The 20,107-nt window shown below is 40.9% G+C and overlaps 1 protein-coding gene across 2 annotated transcripts in view; it reads left to right on the plus strand.

The window, feature by feature from the left end:
• The first annotated feature begins 1,164 nt into the window (after positions 1-1,164).
• The window catches only part of UTP20 (UTP20 small subunit processome component), a 61,608-nt gene continuing 42,665 nt past the window's right edge, over positions 1,165-20,107 (plus strand). For both annotated transcript variants that reach the window (XM_028745734.2, XM_028745735.2), the window contains exons 1-19: positions 1,165-1,360; positions 2,097-2,177; positions 4,406-4,472; positions 6,430-6,562; positions 7,098-7,286; positions 7,769-7,850; positions 9,233-9,370; positions 10,200-10,355; positions 10,845-10,991; positions 12,052-12,186; positions 12,950-13,027; positions 13,131-13,309; positions 13,611-13,766; positions 15,976-16,064; positions 16,319-16,424; positions 16,955-17,105; positions 17,555-17,617; positions 18,314-18,472; positions 19,730-19,806. In XM_028745734.2, coding sequence (XP_028601567.2) covers positions 1,316-1,360; positions 2,097-2,177; positions 4,406-4,472; positions 6,430-6,562; positions 7,098-7,286; positions 7,769-7,850; positions 9,233-9,370; positions 10,200-10,355; positions 10,845-10,991; positions 12,052-12,186; positions 12,950-13,027; positions 13,131-13,309; positions 13,611-13,766; positions 15,976-16,064; positions 16,319-16,424; positions 16,955-17,105; positions 17,555-17,617; positions 18,314-18,472; positions 19,730-19,806 — 2,231 coding nt within the window. In that variant the 5' untranslated portion in view covers positions 1,165-1,315. The remainder of the gene's footprint in view (positions 1,361-2,096; positions 2,178-4,405; positions 4,473-6,429; positions 6,563-7,097; positions 7,287-7,768; positions 7,851-9,232; positions 9,371-10,199; positions 10,356-10,844; positions 10,992-12,051; positions 12,187-12,949; positions 13,028-13,130; positions 13,310-13,610; positions 13,767-15,975; positions 16,065-16,318; positions 16,425-16,954; positions 17,106-17,554; positions 17,618-18,313; positions 18,473-19,729; positions 19,807-20,107) is intronic.

Genomic DNA, 20,107 nt, shown 5'->3' on the forward strand with positions numbered 1-20,107 from the left:
TGTTGTCTCAGCACGGTTTCTGGTTAAACTATTTTTGCATGGTTTTACTTTTATAGCACTTTAAGCAGGGCCTGCCCAAGACATTTCTGCACTTGAGGCAACCACAGAACAGTATCCTGTCCTTCTCTACCAGGGAAGAATGGGTGAGTGAAGTTCTACATCAGGAACAAGGAGGGGAATAAAGATCACCATGGGATCTGCTGCCATTGTGGATCCTGCTGCCTGAGATGGTCACTTCACCTTGCCTCATGAGTGGGTTGGCCCTGACTTCAAGCTCTATATTGAAAAGGCTAAAAGTAGATTCCACAGGGGTTTACTTCTGTCAGTGGCGTAGCGTGGGGGGTGCAGGGGGGGCCGGCCGCACCGGGCGCAACATCTGGGGGTTAGGGGGCGCAAATCCACGGGTTAGGGGGCACAAATTACTTGCCTTGCCCCGGGTGCTGACAACCCACGCTACGCCACTGACTTCTGTAACTGCACTAGACACGTGAAGATTTTGATATGTCAGTTAGGCAAGACTCATGACTTCCAGAATATTTTTATTCAACGAACAAACAATGCAATAAATATTTCTTTGCAGTGTGTGCTATCGTCTCCAGAACTAGAGTAAAATTCATTGTGCACGCACGTTTCCCCCTCCCCATACAAATGTTATTCTGCCAGCAATTATGTGGTAGCTCAGTGAGAAAGCGCAGGCAGCCTCCAGTTGTTTAAAGTCATTCAATATTCTTTCCAGTTCTTTAAAGGAAACAGACGGGATAGTGGAAGAGCAAGAAAATGCCTTTCCTACAACAACCAGATGCAGGTTTTCCAACACAACCAAATTCTGTACTCATATAAGCGAATACTACACAACCCCCGCTCCTAAAGATGGATGGAAGGCATTAGAGGAAGTACAAGAAATGCAAAATACGCGAGAGTACGACTGATAGCTAATTAGGGAAGTATATACTGTACAGCCGCAAACAGCTTTTCCGGTCACACTTTTTATTTGTAGGACTCTTTCTTTCTCTGGTTCTGAAGCAAACTATTTTGCAGCTGCAAACTCCACCTCCCCGGGCGCCGCATTCCTCCGCCCCTTCTAGTTTCCACAGACCAATCAGCTTTCACTCGTTCCTTTCCCCCCCCCCCGCGCGCCTCACGTGACAGCCTCATCCCAGAATCCTTTAGCCAAAATGGCAGCCTCCAGCTAATAGTGCCGCACGTGTGTATATGTGTCTCTTTTTTTGGAAAATCGAGCGGACTTAAAGTAGCTACTTTTAAAATATTCAATCTCCATCATTCAAAAGGTAGTTTGTTGCTAATTCACGGAGGCATGAAGACCAAATCGTCCTCTCACAAGTCCGAGAACACGCACAGGGTAAGATAAGGGACGGCGGGGTGGATCAGAAACCCGGACCTTTTAGGAACTCGGCTTAGCGCTTCGGTTCGTCGAGCTGGCGAAATAGTATATTTGATATTCAGTTACATATCACTCTAAAAAGCCATTGGAGCAGAGTGTTACAGAAGCAAAAGAAGTTGGAGAGCAGCGCAACTTTTTTGCTTTCCTGTACAAGTTTTGGAAATCTGTAGTTACTGCAAGCAAACAAACAGCACCACACAAAAAACCTTGCTTATGCCCTGGGCAGTCCAAAATAGTAACTGTGTGTAGCATTTGCCACTCATCTGCTAACAAAACAGCAGGGAAACTATCAGTGTTCTTAAAGTATTCTGTTTGGCTCTGAAACCTTACCTTGTCCTACTATGTAGTTTTGTGAAGTGCTGCAAGTTTTTCAACTTATTTGTGGTGTGTCTCTTGTGCTTCTAGCACTGCAAATTGCAGATAATTCTTAACTATGAGTATGGAAGATCCTGCAACAGTACAGAAGATTAGACAACATTTTCTGATTTCAAATAAGTTGTCAGTCCCATTGGAATCTGATGTCATTCAATTCTATGGGCTGTACCTTGTGGACTATGTATGAAATATCATTAGAAGGGACAGCCATATAAAATCTTACTCTTTGGCAACTTCTTGTCAGCTTGATGTCTCAAAGATAACCGGAAAAAAACCCCAAGAAACTCCTGTTTGTTTATTACTTCTTCTTTTTTTACAGTTTCTCACCTTCTCAGAACGCTTAAGCAATGTAAATATTGACATTATTCATCGTATCGACAGAACAGGGAGCTATGCTGAGGTAAGATTAATCTAGTTGTTTTTCATCTGTCTAGGTGTCATCTTATTCAGTGTTGGATGTGGGTGTTGAGGTGCTGGGAGCTCAGTTACAGGATGGTGCCTAGTTCTGAGCCACGGTAGGGTCACCTGACATGGGATGAAGAGGGTGGTAGACATTGTACATCCTCGCATCCCTTTGATCTAGTTACCTGCACTGGGGTGGCTAATTAATTAGCTACAGTGCTAATTTACTGCAGATCCTTTGAAATTCAATAAAGTTGTGACCCTTTAAAAAAAGATAGAGAGCTTCCTGCTGGGAGCAGCATACTTGGAACTGAAACAGGTAGTCATTGATAGAATATGTGCCTGATGTGTTGCGTTTACAATTACCATCACTGGTTATATTTGAACTTGTAGCAATCAATACAGGGACTGCCACAGCTGAATTCTGGCTTAAATATTTCCACTATATCAGTTTGTTAGGCCCTGACAAAAGCAGTATGATTGCTCTAGAAAGCCCTTATAGGGAATAACAATTGTTTTCATTGTACAGATGGGGAACTATTACAGAAAGAAATATTGTATACCATCATGCCACATCTCAGTCTGAAACAATCTGAAACAGCAATGTCTGAAACAGTACATTGCATGCAGACCCTCCCTCCCGCTTCTGGTGGTTTGGCTGCAGTTAATGCAACACATATGGGGATCAGCTTCCTTTCTCTTGCTGTTCTGTTATGCTTGTGGTTTTTGAGCAGCTTTGTGGCCAGTCTACTGGGAGTTAGGAATTATGAAATATATAATAAAATTAATAATGATCTTTGGTTTTTGTCAACATTTCCTGCAAGACCAGCCCTTTGAGATTAGGGTGTTGCTCTACCAGTGCTATAGTAAATATTTTTCCTTTCAAAATCAACAATAAATGTTCTGTCTTTGTCTTTGTTAACCACACTCATAGTGTATTGAGAGTCATGGGAGCAAGGTCAAGGTCGTTGGGTTGTATCCAGTGAAGTTGTTCTGTTCATGCAAGGACTTATGCTTGCACAGTGGAATTTCCCCTTCCTCCTTCCTGTGTACAAATTCAGGTGAGCAGCACAGGAAGAGGAGAGGGAGGAAAAGTTCAATTGTGCATTTCAGTCCTTGTGCAAATGGGATGACTTTGTTGGATACAGTCCATTGTATGTTGCTCTTGTCTTGTCCATAAGCCATTTTTTTTTGTATTGGTGGCAGCCAGGCAACCCAGTTGCTGAAACAGATCAGCAATAGTATGTGAATTTACCTAGAGTCCTGTGTAGTAGGAAAATAATAAATAGCTGTTAACCTGTGTATGTAAGTCAGAGTTACTTTTATTTTCAAACATGTTTTGTTTCTGGAGATGTGAAAAGAATAATTCAAAATATGGGGGAAACTTCAATGCATACTTCATTTTCTTCACATTATTTGGACTGTTTGCAGTCTGTAATGATAAATATGAATGTGAGCTTAAATTAGGCACAAGTTTATACACAGAACCTTGACATGCTGTCTTTCTGCATGAGAGATTGTGCATTTAGTATAGAAATTATGAAACTCAGCTGTGACTCAGGATGGCCCTGATTAGAATCTTGCCTCTACCATCAAATCACTAGGTGGCCTGAGATAAGATGCTGTCTCTCCACCTTGCCCCATCCCATCACCTGAAATGGGATAGTAATACCAATTTACCTTACAGGGTGGTTCTGAAGATTGCAACTAGATATTATAGGTCAAGTAAGTTGAACATTCAAATATATCTTCTCTTTTGTGGGCAGCATTCCAACATAGGATCATCCATTTGCAACTTCAAGTGGTGTAGTCTTACGACAGGTCTGGTTGTCCATTTGGGGTGCTGAATTTATATATTGCACACATCAGTTCTAATCCAGAGAAGGTATAGAAAGTTATCTTCTCTGTACAGCCCCTCCTCCAGCTCCACTGTTGTTGGATCATGGCCATCTGATTATAATATGTGATTACCAGCTGTATAAGAATTGACATGCTTTTCACAATTTCAGTTATTTTAAATTTTATAATTGTTTCTAGGTAACAGCTCCAGTTTTGCAAACACTTGTGCAACTGTTTAAATGAAAAATGGAATAATTCAGTTGCGCTTCATACCTCATAAATATTGCACCACCCTACAAAGGCTTTTTACTTAAGCATTCCTTCAGTAATCAAGCCTGAACTCCATACGAATATATTTTAACTAATATACACTCTTGATTTTGCTAGGAGGTTGAAACATATTTTCACGAAGGACTCGAGAAATGGAGGGAGCTGAACCTTACTCGCCATTTTGGTATATCTTTTCTCCAAAATATTTTGTATTAATACTTCTCATTGTGTGTTGTATAAAAGTGTTGCCGTTTTGTTGGAAATGTATGTAGGGATTAAGGGTTTGCACACAATCTATCAGTTAATATACAATTAGTGATATGAATATATTTTGAACATGGAGTGCATCAGATGAATATGCTGTGCTCTTCCTGTGCTGATTTTTGTGCAATTTTCAGTGCTAGAATAGAGGTGGCAGGATGTTTTGTTGATGTTTCCTGCTGTTTAACTTAACGTTGATATAAGCAGCACAAGTTCTTCAGTAGCCCAATCCCATCAGTGGTGCATCAGTGCAGTATCATGACCTGTGTTCCACGTGGGATGATTAGGGGCATTATACCAGCATAGGCTAGCCCTTCTACACTACACTGCACTACACTACACTACACTACACTACACTACACTACACTTAATAGTACAGCATTAGCTGGAGAAGAGAGAATGGATCAGGCTTAGCAATGATGTGCTAACGTTCTTTTGGCAGTGCTGTACCCACAACACTACTGCAATGCTGTGTACCTGACAGTGCAGCAAAAGTGAGACCCCCCTCGGCAAAATTTTTGTGTTAGGGAAAATTACAGGATTTCAGTGGGAGATCACAGGATATGCACAGAATGGAAATTAAGCTGTTTGACAGTCCCAGAATGTTTGCATACACAAATAGGATGATCACCCCGATAGCATTGTAAGCATAAACCATTATGCACAATAAAATGGCTTCCATATTCTCTTTCCCTCTCTCCTCTTCTTCCTTCTTCTGTCACAATGGCACTTATCTGTTGGATGGCCATGCAAATCCAGCACTGGGATCTAGATCTCAATGAACAAGTGCTATCTATAGTCATTCCACTCTATCTGCAGTTGTGGCTTTGCATTTTCCAGTAATGAGAGAGGACGGGGGCAGAAAGCTGCTAATGGTGTTCCTATTCTTCACTTTTACAAAGCTTTCATAAAATTTCAGCAACAGTTTCTTGTTTCCAAAATAGATATTTTAGTTTTCTTCCTTGTGGAACAAGTATTTTCCAGTCATACCTTCCAGCCAAAAGCTTTGCCACAGTTAATCCCTTGTTTGCTCATGATAATTAGAGTGTGTATATGTGTGTATGTATGAGAGAGATGGAGAGAGAAATTGGCACAGAAATCATTTGACCTGACAAGCCACTTTTAAAGCTTCATGCACAGTCAGTTCCTTCTTTCCCAGAAAGGTCTAACCTCTGAGCCTGTGTTTGAATAGGCTGTTGTCACACAAGTGAGCCATGCTAGGAGCTGTGAGGGGGTGTCCCCATTATGCATTACGGGTCTTGCATGCTGGGATTGTACTCCATTGGTAAAAAGGTAAAGGTACCCATACGGGCCAGTCGTGACCGACTCTGGGGTTGTGCGCCCATCTCACTTAAGAGGCCAGGGGCCAGCACTGTCCGCAGACACTTCCGGGTCACGTGGCCAGCGTGACGAAGCTGCTCTGGCGAGCCAGCACCAGCGCAGCACACGGAACGCCGTTTACCTTCCCGCTAGTAAGCGGTCCCTATTTATCTACTTGCACCCAGGGGTGCTTTCGAACTGCTAGGTTGGCAGGCGCTGGGACCGAACAACGGGAGCGCACCCCGCCGCGGGGATTCGAACCGCCGACCTTTCGATCGGCAAGTCCTAGGCACTGAGGCTTTTACCCACAGCGCCACCCGCCACCCATGTATGGTTTTTAATCACCTGCTGGCTTTGAGCCTTCAAAGCTGGGAGCCTTGTAATATGAGCAAGAGCTGGAAGGCACGGGTAATGCATGCTGGCCATTCTTTCTAGGGCCTAATGCTGATGCAGTCCACAGTAACCTAGGAGTAAGTCCTGCTGAACTCAGTAGATTAGTGTTCCTGAAACTCCATGAAACAAATCATTAAGGATTTTTTTTTATTTTATTTTTTACACAGTGACATTCTACAGGCAGGTAGTCAACAAATGCCAGTCTTTCAACCAGCTGGTGTACTATCAGAATGACATTGTGCAGAGCTTGAAAACCCACCTGCAAGTGAAAGACAGTCTTGCTTTTCAACCTCTTTTGGAGTAAGTACCTACTGCAGTATCTAAAATATATCTTCTGAGTTTCTGTTCACGGGGAAAAGGCCAACTGTGCATTTGTTATTTTTAGTCCGTTGGGTATCTTTGGGCAGTTAATTGTTTCTCAGTCCTAGCACTGGCGGAGGAAGAGGAGTGCAGGGGGAGCACACCACCCCCGGCAGTGCGATCCCAGTGGGGGGCCATCACAGCTGCCCCCCCCCGCCCGTGCTGGGTGCCATGCCCCCAGGACGTGCGCCATGCCCCCCGGTGCCAGAGCATGAAGCTCTGCTACTGAGTCCTAGGCTCTCTTTTCCAGAGTGGGAATGATACTAACTATGCTCATCATGTAATGAGGTTATGTTAGCTGTGATGAACTTCAGGAATACACTGGGTCATACGATAAACAAATACATTCACTTGTGAGCAGACCACGGGACAGTGAAATTTCCCCCAGAATTGTTTGAAATCATCACGGGATGCGTGTGTTCGAATTATAATGTGGCACCACTGACATTTTCCTGCTTTATGTATCTCAATACAGCTTAGTGGTGCAGCTGGCTCGCGATCTCCAGACAGATTTCTATCCTCATTTCCAAGACTTTTTTCTGTCCATTACAAAATTGTTGGATACCCAGGACACGGAGCTGCTAGAATGGACTTTCACCTGTCTTTCTTACCTTTACAAATATTTATGGAGGCTGATGGTGAAGGACATGTCCAATATTTATGGGTAAGCTTTTCAACAACAACAACAACAACAACAACAACAACATGGCCAGTACACAAGTCTTATTCTGCATCATTTGCAGAATAAGCAAATAAACTCTTCTTTATTTGAGTTAGACTAGAAAAGCTTAAGGTCCCTTTCAGCTCTGATTCTTATAACCAGTGTGATAGCTAGTGGCCCTGATTCTGTGTGCACACATCGACAGCATATTTCTTTCCCTCTTCTAAATTTACTGAGAATAAAATGATATATTCATTGGGCAGTGTGGTGAGGGAAGCAAAAAGGCCTATCATGTTTACTATTGGTTTGTCTGCAAGGCTCTGTATACATGTTATACCACTGAGCTATGGCCATGATTAAATCAGTATAAAATATGTGTTAATATATTTGCTTTGCGTCCGATGATGGATTCCAGGAAGCATTGCTGGAGAAATGAATTGATCCTGCATGGTTTTTATTTTTATATTTGAATGTTGTACTTGCAGATTGTACAGCACCTTGTTGGCTCACCATAAAGAGCACATCAGAAATTTTGCAGCAGAAAGCTTCACCTTCCTGATGAGGAAGGTAAGTGATGTTGGGGCGGGGGCAAGAGAGTGTAAAAAGAGACGTGCCTTCTGTTCAAACCAAGTTTACCACTGCAGCTTTAATATTTAACATCATACAAAGTGTTACTAGGCATCTCTAGTTTGAAGGAAATGACTGTCATCCATTTAGTTCAGTGTACCTATGAAACCGCTTTATAGTGGCCCACTTTGTATGTCACGGTAAACCATAGGCAATGATTTGTCAGGGGTGCGCCTTTCTGGGCTGTGTTCTCCCTTAGTGGAAACAACAAACCATGACTCAGCACTGCATCCAAACCAAGGATTGTGGTTTGCAAAACCAGTGAGTCAATAACAAACCTTTGCTATTGATTGTGGGGTGCTTTTTTTAGGAATGAAACAAACCACGATCCCTGGTTTGACAGAATGCTAAGCCATTTGTCTCCTCCATGCTAGTTAGACCAAGAGAGGAAACAAACAGACCAGTAAGGTGCAGTCGTGGTAAGCCATTAGCTGTAGTTTATTGTGACATGCGAATAAAGCCAATGAGTGAGACCATCTAGCCAGCATTGTTACCTTTAACTAGTAGCAGCTCTCTGAGGTTTTTCCTCTCTCATGTTCCCTGACCCCCCTTTTTTAAATGGAGACGCCATGTATTAAACATGACACTAGATAGAAGGCACTAGGTAGGTTGGATTTTTCTGCTTGTTGTAGAACAGTGACGGTAACTGTAGTGTTCTTAGTAACTGGTGCAATATCCAACTATACCACATAGCAGAATAATAAGAAAAAGCAAAACTTAGAGTAACGTTTCCGACATTAGTTTACTGGTCAAATGCTGAACCACTTCCCCTGAAGAACACAAATGTTTGAAATGTATTGGGAAATCTGATGACCAGTTTCTAAACAAATCCTCTTGCACCTATCACCTTCGTGTTTTCTCTTTGAGATAGTGCACTCCTTTACTTTATTGTTAGGATGCTATTTAAGCTGGACCTTTTAGGCTGGTCAGTTAATGGCTTTGGGCACCTCACTGGTTTATATTTTGTTCTGGCAATATGGTTGCCACTGGGGAGATTTTTGCTCTTGGCTTGCATTACTAGGCTTTTCTGCATGTTTGAACTGATAGCAACTCTGCTGGGGAACTGGTGGTTTCCACAGCACGATAGTCTGTAAAACACGGACAGCTCAATGTAAAGAGAAGCTTGATCAGTGTAACATCAGAAGACACTCCCAAGTTCCTTAGAAAGACAGGTAAAGTATGTAACTATAACATTCTATGGTGCTTGAAATCTACTTTTTTCCATTTAGTTTATATACATTGTAGGGGTTTTTAATTAGCCTTTCTAAGTAGTATGTATGAATTGAAATAAAAGGGGTGCAAACTGTAATTTTGTTTCCTAGGTTTCAGACCAAAATGCTCTCTTAAACGTAATGTTCCATGACTTGGAAATGCACCCAGAAAAAGTAGAAGGTGTCGGACAGCTGATTTTTGAGACGTGCAAAGGCGTTAGGAACATGTTCCATTCCAGTGCTGAAACGGTAATCAGTCCAAGTGCATGAAGCAAATGAAAAATTATAAAGTGCCTGATTTGGTAGTGAATTTTTAACTTGCTTCCATAGATGATTGGTCTAGGTTGTTTTGCCCTAAATTCCCCCTCAACCCAATAGACAAAAAGCAAGTTTATTTCACACATTTCAAGAAGACTTTCAGGATATTATATCTCTAGTTCTTTTTTATTTTTTAAAAATTATTTAATCAGTCAATACTTGGCACAGTTTCAATAAGTAGAAACTGTGTGTGTGTGTGTGTGTGTGTGTGTGCAATATATGGAATGTGGTGTAATGGTTAGAGTGTTGGACTCTATGTCCTAGGAGAACAGGTTTTAAATCCCCACTCAGCCATGAAGCTCACTGGGCGACCTTGGGTCATTCACTGTCTCTCAGCTTCCCCTACCTCATGAGGTTGTTGTGAAATAAAGTGCAGGGAACCATGTATACCACCACCTTGAGATCCTTGGAGGAAAAGGCGGTATATACCAAAAAAAGAGTATGAATAAATAAATAAATAAATAAAACAAATTTTGGGTGGAAAACTGTCCTAGTTGTACAGGGTGAGTCTTTTAAAAGAGGCCCCATGGAACATGTGCACTCTGTATCCACGGGGCCTCTTTTAAAGGACTCACCCTGTATAATGCTAATCTTGCATAAAGGATCAGATTGCCATGAAGCAGCAGTAGCCTCCTTTAAGCTGAAAGTTGTTTATTGAGGAGTAAATGAGTTTATGACCAAGGTTAGAGTGAAAAATATTTTAAATGTGAACTATTTTAAAACATTAAAGATGCGTGTAATTCCCCCCCCCCCCCCCCAGGTTATAACATTAATTCTGAAAAAGCTGGGGCCACTTACAGAAACAGAAGTGACCCTCTCCTGGAACTTGGTTGGTGAAGCTTTCGAACATATGGCAAAGTCAGCTGCTGGATTCATCTATAAAGAACATTTCAGTGTATTTTTCAGATGCTTGCAAGTGAGTTGTAATTAATTAAAATAGAAAGAGGCTCTACCCTCTACCCTCCTTTGAATTATGGTGGTATGTGGCAGGAGATGGGAAAGTCATGTGGTGAGTGTCATGTGTTGAGGTGGCAGGTATCCAGAACCATGTTATTTTACCGTTGTCAACAGTGAAATGAATGATGTTACACACTCTGATTTTAACAATGTTGCCTGTAGAATTGGGTGGGAAAACACTGTCCTTAATATATAAAACTTTAAAAAACTTTTAAAAAGCTGCTTGTAATTGTAAATAACAAGCAAAACTTGTAGTTTGTCTGAGATGTCCGTTCTTCATGAAGTCCCATTCATGTGGTCTGAGTAAAGGGGTGAGAAATAAGGTTATAAACCACTGAATTGCACTTTTTTGAGGAACCTTTCGTCTAGTTAAGCAGCAGCAGCAGCAACAATGGAAACATCAGACTTTTGGGTGCAAAACCTTTTTTTTTTTTAATCAACCACATAGAAATCAATACTTGAACTGCAAGAAAAGATAACGAAGGACAACTGCTGTGAAGCTTCTGAACAGATTGAGAGGGTATTGCAAGTGTATTTGATCTTAGCAGAATATGCACAAGGCTCCAAAATTGTTCAGCCTGAAGAAGTTTGTAAGGTCAGTAAAACTTTCCTCTGCTAGAACAGATCATGTACATCTGGAATGAGAGAGGATATGAAGCAAGGTGGAAGTAAAGCAGGAAGCATTGTTTAGCTTTGTCTTTGAGGTTATTTCAAGGGTTTGGATCTAGTGGTAGAGAGGGTGCAGCTACAAGTGAAATTTATTAGTCATCTTCAGCAGCTTGGCAAGAATTCTGTTGATCTAGATTAACTGTTGGTCTATGACTAATAACCTGATGGGTTCATTGTTGATCTAGATTCACTTTTTTTTTTTTTTTTACAACACTGACTATTTTGCTATATTGTTGTGCTATGTCAGAGATATTATTCAAGAAGGAAGGGAGCCAGTGTGGTGTAGTGGTTAAGAGCGGTGGTCACGTAATCTGGGTAACCGGGTTCGCGTCTCCGCTCCTCCACATGCAGCTGCTGGGTGACCTTGGGCCAGTCACACTTCTTTGAAGTCTCTCAGCCTCACTCACCTCACAGAGTGTTTGTTGTGGGGGAGGAAGGGAAAGGAGATTGTTAGCTGCTTTGAGACTCCTTAGGGTAGTGATAAAGCGGGATATCAAATCCAAACTCTTCTTAGTGCAAAGGAATGTGGTATCAAAAAGATTTAGGGATAGGCATGACTCCAAATGAGATGAACTGTGGTCTTAGGCCCCACTACTATACTGTTTTAGGTAACTAATGAAGACCTGGACAGCTTTTTGAAAAGGCCTTTAGTTAATTCTACAATTTTGCCAGTTCATTTCTTATATTTCTTTGTGCTGCTTGAATGTTTATTGTTCTTTTTTAAAAATAATGTCTGTTTTATTCTGTTTTGTTTTTTTACTGTCTGTTAGCAGCTTTGAGTCTCCTTCAATAAATAGGCAGGATGCATTTAAAAAAAATAGATACTGTGCAGGTCACTTCTGACTAGTCTTATAAATCAGAGATTTCATTTAAGCAAACAACGAAAAGCTTCTAGCACTCATGACTTCAGATAGAAACAGGAATTCTAGTTCTTCTTGCCGGAATTTCTAAGTGTGTTTTTAATTGTTCATATTTTCATTTCACAGACGTTAACAAAACTGATAGAAACACCGGACCTCTCAGTGCCCTGTCGTGATACTCTGCTTAAAGTTATTTCTGTTCTGTTTCTTGATGAGAATGTCTTATTGCCTGATTCATTGGTCAAAGAAATTGTTGAAAAGGTAACAAAATGTTAGGCTGGACTTGGTTGAATACTGTATTATGAACATTCCACTTTTGAGCACCTGGTCTGCAAGACTTGATTCATACATTACCCTTTTCTGTGAGTGAATATATGTGAACAGGCTCACTTTCCCCATATAAGTCTTCTGGAAATAGGAACAAATCTATTTTCTTCTGGCAACCAATACAGGCAGATCCAGCTGGGCATAAATGCCAGAGTTTCTCTCCTCCCAGCTGAGCAGCTGAACTGCTAGGATCAAAGTAGTAGTTGGAAGCTATTTGCCATAAAAATCTGAGTCTATATCTTGAGAGGGTTTTGTAGGGGAGAGCCATAGCAAAGTGGCAGGGTTGTCCAGACCCCTCTGGTGGCAGGACTGCATAAGAGGTCCACCTGAGACCTTTAGTTGGAGTAGATATTACTGGTAGATGTCTGAGTGCAGTTTCATATTGTCACACATGGGTTCATATACGCAAGCAGCCTGATTGACAACTGCATTTAAAGAGATGTGCGTGTCTGCAAGTTTTGCATGATCAGTGACTATTTTTTTCTGTATGCTAATGCAGTTAATACTGGAAAAGACATCACAGATAAGGTGGTTCCCAATTCGTAAGTTTTGCATCTCAATTTCCTTTGGGAGCAAACAGATTTTTGCAGATTATCTTTTGGAATCAGAATTTCCCATCGTCCTTCAAAGTAATCCCAATGAATCTGGAACCAGGTCTTTATTTACTTCAATTTACTGTTCATGTGCTTTTTAATAGATCTTCAGAGGTGGATTTGAAAGGCGTTCTCTATGGGATTTTTCTAAAGTTATGTTTCCAATGGAACAATTTGAAAAGGTAGGTGAAGTGTTTACCCCTTTTTCAGCAGCTTGAGAACTACATCTTAAGGAGAGAGAAGTTAGTGTGATCCTTGTCTTGTCTTGTCTCCTTCCCTTTCCAGCAATTTCTTCCCAGTCTCCTTGAGTATGCTGAGCACTGCATTTGTGGAGAAGATGCTCTGGTTCAGGAGGAGGCCTTGGCAGTTCTGGCTAAACTCATTCTAGAGAAAGCAGAACCTCCCACAGTTGGTTCGATGGCCTTTGAGAAGTATCCCTTGGTTTTTATGGAATCTGCTAAAGGGTATGTGACTTGAGCAGTTGCTTTTGAGCTGTATCTGTGGGAAAGGAGCAGGTTGCAATGTTCTATTCTGGTCACTTAAGTATTGAAACGTACTTTGGATTCATAAAGCTATGCTACTTTTAAATACCAAGGACGAGGGAACGTGTGGACATCTCCCATTTCCCTCAACCAGCATGGATGGCCCAGTGGTCAGGGATGATAGGAGTTGTGGTCCAGCAACATCTGGGAGGCCACATATTACTTATCCCTGCAGGCAATCTTATGTATCTGTTGTAACGGCATACAATCAATTTAATTTTAGATTGAATAGAAGACAGTTGCGAAGTAAAAGAACCGAAGCGAAAGAACAGAAGACTGTTTTGGATCACATTCTGTCTTGCATTCAGATACCAGAAAACAGAAGCACAGCTGATCTTTCAAAACCCTGGGCAGCTCTTGTGGTACTTCCTCACATAAGGTGAATATGTGAGGCATTTACTTACTAACTTGTTTCTATAAAAGTAGACCACATGTAGGGTCACTGATTTGTAAGTCTCTATCAAAGCAAACAAGTGCAGTTATTCTTCTGTATGTTAGGCTCTCATAACAAATGAGCTGGGGGTGTCTACTGTGACGTTGGAGGATATAGAAATAAAACCCTGCTTCTATGGAAAGCCCAAATGGCCTGGAAAAGAACACTTTTGCATCTTTCTTCTAAAGATTCAACACCTTTTTGTGATAGGATTTTTTAAAATATTTTTTATTTTGGTAGCACAAAGACAGAGGCAGTAACACATCTTAAAACCTTTTGCTGAAATACAGTGTGCCAAAAGCAAAAAAGAAAGAAAGAAAGAAAGAGAAAGAAAGAAAGAAAGAAAGAAAGACCCAAGAGTTGCATCTTTTGCAACACTGCAAACCATCTTAGGGCACATCTTGATTGCACTCGCTGCTTCATTGCTGTCCCTTGATATATTGCTGACTCAAGCGATATTTCCAGCATTTCTGGTCAGCCCAGTTTTAAGCTGTGGTAAAGGATTAATCAAAATGAACTCTTTTCAAATCCAAAGATGTACAGTTAAAAACAGCAACAATGAAAACTTGTTTTGTATTTCCATATCCCATTAGTATTCAAGGGCATTTATGTAGTGGTTGCTTCTGTTGCCATGACAACCACTTTATTTGGGTTGCGTTATTTTGAAGAATTGTGGCTAGGGTTTTTTTGTGTTGTTGGTTTTTTTTTTTTTGAGGGGAGGAGGAAGAGTGCCCCTAGTCACTTGGAATAGCCCTGAAAATTAATCTTAGTTCACGAATTGTAGGATAACTTGAAGATGGGTGGAATTTACAGTGAAGGATAGTGCTATATCCACTGAATCTGTAGAACCAGGTTGTCAGTTAATTAATCCCAGTTAGCCAGTGCAGCAAGCTATAGTTATTGCCACACCCAAGCTTTGAAATTCTCTGTCCATGAGATCAGTTTTGCTCCCATCCTTTTTTTGGCCTTCTGCCTTCGTTTGCTACAAGGTTGGCCCAAGAGGCTTTGCTGCCTGAGACAAAGGGCTCCATGTACAAAAAAACCAGACTGTACTGGTAGCCATACCTTCCTTCTATGTTGCAAGCAAGACAGCCTCTCTCAGGTGCAGTGGGTATTGCTCTGCAAGAGGTGCAAGGCACTTGGCAAATGGGGTGCTGTTTCCCAATACTGTGTCAGTGTTCTCCACCCCTCAGGACCTGCCACTTCAAGGCAGTTGCCTCATTCTACCTAACAGCAGGGCCAGCCCACTTCTCTGTTTAGAAAAGACCTCTTAGGTCTTTTTTTTAAAAAAAAATATTGCTCTCTCCCCCCCCCCCCCCAACTGTTTATGTTCCTTGGCCTGCTGTTTTGTTTGACTTGGTGATTTCCTCTTTGGTTTTATTAAAAAAAAAATTTATATGCAAAGGCGAGGTATAAATATTTTAAAATAAACGAAACCTGACTTCAAGCTCATTCATAAAGGTGTGCAAGTTCCTTCTCAAGTTGAAATAGAAATTGAAGTTTACATAGCAATGACTCGAAGCTGCTGGCCTTACAGTAGCTATTGGGACCATTGTTACAGCCAAAACAGATCAAATGGTAATCACACAATTAGCCATTACACAATTGCCTTTTAAAAAGTAAATTTCAGGAGGCTTGATCTGGATTGGGATCCTGCTGTGTGAGTATGGGAGGTGTTAACCCTTTGCCCCTTCTTGTAGTCACAACCCTGACACTTGTGGTTTGGATTTGAAGGCGGGGGGCGGAGATTTGCCATGATCTAGATTGGGACTGCAATGGAAAGGGGACAAAGGATTAAAGCCCACTACCTCACTTCAGGATAGCAAACCCCATGTCTAAAAGGTACATTAAAGAAGCAAATAATACAGTTGCTAATTGTGTGAATGGTGTCATGGCTAGTTTGATTACATATTCTTGAATCAGTCCAGCCCTGGTTAGTCAAGACACTGGGTGTGTTTGTGGGGGCGGGGGCTAAACCCACTTATGTGGAAGTAAATTCCATGGAAGTTAGTGAGACTTGAGACTTGCTTCTGAGTAAACACACATATCATTTTTCTTTTATTTAATTAGTACTTAAGGATGCGTAACTTTTTCTAGGTTTTATCTTATACACTTCACTGCAACTGTGTTAAGTTTGTATCTCTGTATCTAACAGGCCGCTTGTCAAAGAGAAAATCCTACCAGAAGTTAAAGGTTACGCTGAGTACCTCTTCACTGCTCTTGAGACAGGACAGCCTTGCAAAGGTGAGCTGTTGAAAGTAATTTCTCATTACTCTGCAATGGTGGGTAAAACCAGCATTCTTTGAAAGTGAAACCGATCTCTGCAGAAGTCTTCATTGAAGCTTGTTCATGGTGCACCAAAACATTATTTAGCATTACATGGGAAAGCAGCCAGTCTTTTTCATTTTGTATAGACTTTTTAAAATTAAAGCGCTCCCTAATGGTGTGGTCACAAAGTATGGATTAATATATAACTTACTCCTGTTTTGTTTCCCCAGGAAGCCTGTTTGTGGTCTGCCAAGCTGTGAGCACACTGCTTAGTTTAGCAGAATCCTTGGAAATTCTAGATCTGTTACCAGTGGAACGCATAAAGACTTTGTTGATGTATGTAATGGGGAGATGGAGTTTGCCTTTTATATATGGAGCAATATGTTGGGCTTGTGTGTGCTTGTTTAATGCTGTGTTTTCCAAAGTTTAGAGTTCATGCATTGGCCAGTAGTAACCATTGGGTTGAGGCATTTCTAACCATATTGCCAGATCAACAGTTTGCTTCAGGTTAAAGACAAATAACACACACGTTAAGTATTAATATTTTACTTCTCATCCATTTTTGTTTATACAGTGGTACCTCTGGTTGCGAACAGGATCTGTTCTGGAGGTCCGGCCGCATCCTGAGGAATTCTCAACCGGAGGTGCTGCTTCTGCGCATGTGCGCAGCACGGTTTAGTGCTTTGCGCATGTGCGCAGCGCGGTTTAGTGCTTCTGCACATGCGTGCCCTACAAAACCTGGAAAAATACTTCCAGGTTTGCCACATATGTATCCTGAAGGATACGTGACCGGAGGTGAACGCAAATAAGGGTACCACTGTATTTAATTATATATTGGCTGATAGTAACGTGCCTCTTTTCCCCAGGGCGTTTCCTTCAGACCCATCTGCCTTGCTGTTGGCTGATCTCTATTGTACAAGACTGGCATTGTGTGGGTACTATAAACATCTGTCCCAAGAGAGTCTGATGGAATTGCTTTTAAAATTGCAAGCCAATATTTCAAGCAGTGTATCCAAGGTAACATTTATTTTCTAACAGTTTCTTGCTGAATGCATAGTGTTTCCAAACAGTTACTCTTGAGGTATAATTCCTTAATGGAGAAGCTGGTCAGGGAGCATCTGTCATAGGACTGCAGGCTTCTCCATCCCCTCAGCTGAGAGACCAGCCGATTTAGGCTCCTCTTCCCTATGAACTTCCATTCCAGCTGGTCGTTCAAAGAAAACGAGTTCGCTTTTTTCCTCCTCCCCCCTCAATCTCTTTTACTTATGTGCCACATGTTTTAGATTTTAAGGCTAAAAGATGTTTGTAAGATATTTGTAAGTTGTTTTGGGAGCTTATTCTTGGCTAAGGAGCAAAATACTTTATGTAAATAAATGATAAATTAATACCTTTCAGTTGCATCCTTTTCATTATACCTGATTTTGCAGCATGAAAAATGTAATGAAATCTGATTTCCCCTTTGATAGGTACGACTGTTGACAATAAGGATTTTAAATCATTTCGATGTCCCGCTTCCTGTGGGGAGTGAGGTAATATTTCATGTAAAATAATGCTGTCCGGGTGCTAAGTAGCTAAGATTGCACTGGGAGATAAAACATTGTATAGTTTTACTATTACATAATTCATTGAATGTTGTTATGAGGCTCTTCTTTTCTAGGTAATTTAAGCTTTAGATCTTCTGCTTAGTGAGGGCTTAGTTATGCAAAAGTGTTGGAGAAACATAAGAGTTTTAGACATTTGTCTTTTTGGAGGGGAGTGGTTGTGAATAGGAATGTCTTGAATTTAAATGAAGAGTGGTGTGTTTTTCCTGGCTGAAAATGATTATTTGGTGTTACTACAGCTCAGTCGCTGGGTGTGTTGTTCTTTGCTTACTGTCTTGCCGTTTTTGCTGTACATTTTTTGATACCGTATTTATGTGAATCTTAATGCACCATCAAATCTGATGCGCACTTCAATGTTCAAAACCTTGAAATCAGAAAAGTATTTGCTATGTAAGCAGTGTTTTTCAAGCTTGCAGTCAAATCTAATGCGCCATCAAATCTAATGCACAGCCTAATTTTTGCAACGTAATTTGGCCACAAATGGTGCACATTAAATTCGAGTGAATACGGTATATTTGATCTTCGGCTGACTTCTAACAGCTGTGAGGGAACTCGTAAGATTCCACGAAGCTTTGTTTTACATAAATCTTGTAACACCAGCTGTTTCTTTTGCTTTTTGCTAAGGATATGGGCGTGGGGGAGCTGCAGTCTGTATTTGCCATATTGCTTCAAGCTGAACTTGTGCCAGCAAGCATCAATGATTATCGTGAGAAACTGCTCCACCTAAGGAAGCTGAGGCATGATGCAGTCCAATCCCTGACCCCTGCGGGACCTTTACAGGAGGTAAAATGTCATTCTTGAAGGACATGCTACAGCTTTTCCCTTCTTGCTAAAGAAGGTCACGTACAGATTGTGTTTCCTTTTGTACTTCATCATAATAGGCTTAACATGTGGGCGTTTTGATAACTGGTTTCAAGAAAGAAATTAGCTGTAGTGGCTGAGATCCAGGTCCTGCGTGTCATGCACAGAACAAAGGTGGCCCTATTTTTCTCCTTTGTTTAAGAACATGGGGGAGCCCCTGTCTATGTAAAACTGTGGGCAGTGAATTATATTTCTGAACTGGCTGTTGCTAAACAAATGAAAACTATTAAGGGAGATTTGTTTCTGTTAGCAGCTGTGCTTTTACAGCTGAAGAGGGTTCTCTTTTGTTTTTCTTTTGAAGAAAAACTGGTTTCCCTTTACTGTTCTCCAAGTTTACTTTTTGCATTTGTAAAATATTATCTTGTCTTTCTGATCTGTCCCAAATGTTGTCTTTAGTCCATTAGCATAATGCCAGGTGTTATAACTGGCCAGATGCTTGCAGAGGGAGGGTCTGTATATTGCACAGACTACAAGAGTTTGATGCAGTGCTTCACTAGATCTTAGATGTAATGCATGGAGGGGGGAAGCAAGGTCTCCTGGACCCCACCCTCTGACCTCCACACATTTTCAGAGGAACTTGCACAATTACATGTGCAGCCAGGAAACCTGATGCAATAGAATTCCCAGTGGCTAGTGCAAACCTATGTACTTGCAGCCTGTTTTCACCGTATGTACTATTTTTCTTTTTGAAAAGACAGAATGATTCCAATCCCTCTTTGTGTGTTTGTTCTATGTGTGGAGGGGAATTGAAAATACGCCTAGTGCGTCTCCATGCACCGAGCACCTATTGAAGGCCAGTTCATGCTTTTCCTTCTTTGCAGTGGCATCCTAAAGAACTTTGTCACCCACTGCTATAGGAGGAGACGGATAATTCATTTACATATTGTTACAAAACACAAGGGGATGTGTTTTGGGAAACCATTGCAGTGAAGCAGGCCATTGATATTGCTCCAGTCTTAATATTCTGAGGCTTTTTCTCCTTTGTCACAGTAGAATGAGAGGAAACTTTTTGATTTACTAGAACAATTGAGTTACTAGAGCTTTTACAGGGACCAGGCAAATTAACGGATTGTAAATGTTAAATGGAAATGTTTGGTTTTGTGAGAATGAGTACCACTAATAAATGTATTAACGATGCTTTAAAGATACAAAAAAACCCATATTGAAATATTATCCTAGGTGCCTCTTCGGTATTTACTGGGAATGCTTTATATCAACTTCAATCCATTGTGGGTTCCTGTGATTGAGCTTATAGCGTAAGTATTTCCTCCCACTCCTGAATAATAAAAACTGTATAAACAAATAAAATATAAAATTGATCTGGGTGAGAGTTCTACGTGTATTTTGATAGATGGGGAAATTAATTTAATTGCAAGGCATATTTCTGCTTGGATTGCTGAATGCCCTGTTTTAAAAGTGAATGGTTTGCATCTTCATGTGTTTGGGTCAAATTCATTCCTTATTTTAGAAAATGTCCTCCCTGCTTCCTAAGCCTAAACATTTCTTTATCTTATTCATAAATATAAGTTTGTTATGTTCTCATTTTACACATTCTTA

Source organism: Podarcis muralis, chromosome 10, assembly GCF_964188315.1.
Source record: "Podarcis muralis chromosome 10, rPodMur119.hap1.1, whole genome shotgun sequence".
Taxonomy (NCBI): Eukaryota; Metazoa; Chordata; class Lepidosauria; order Squamata; family Lacertidae; genus Podarcis; species Podarcis muralis.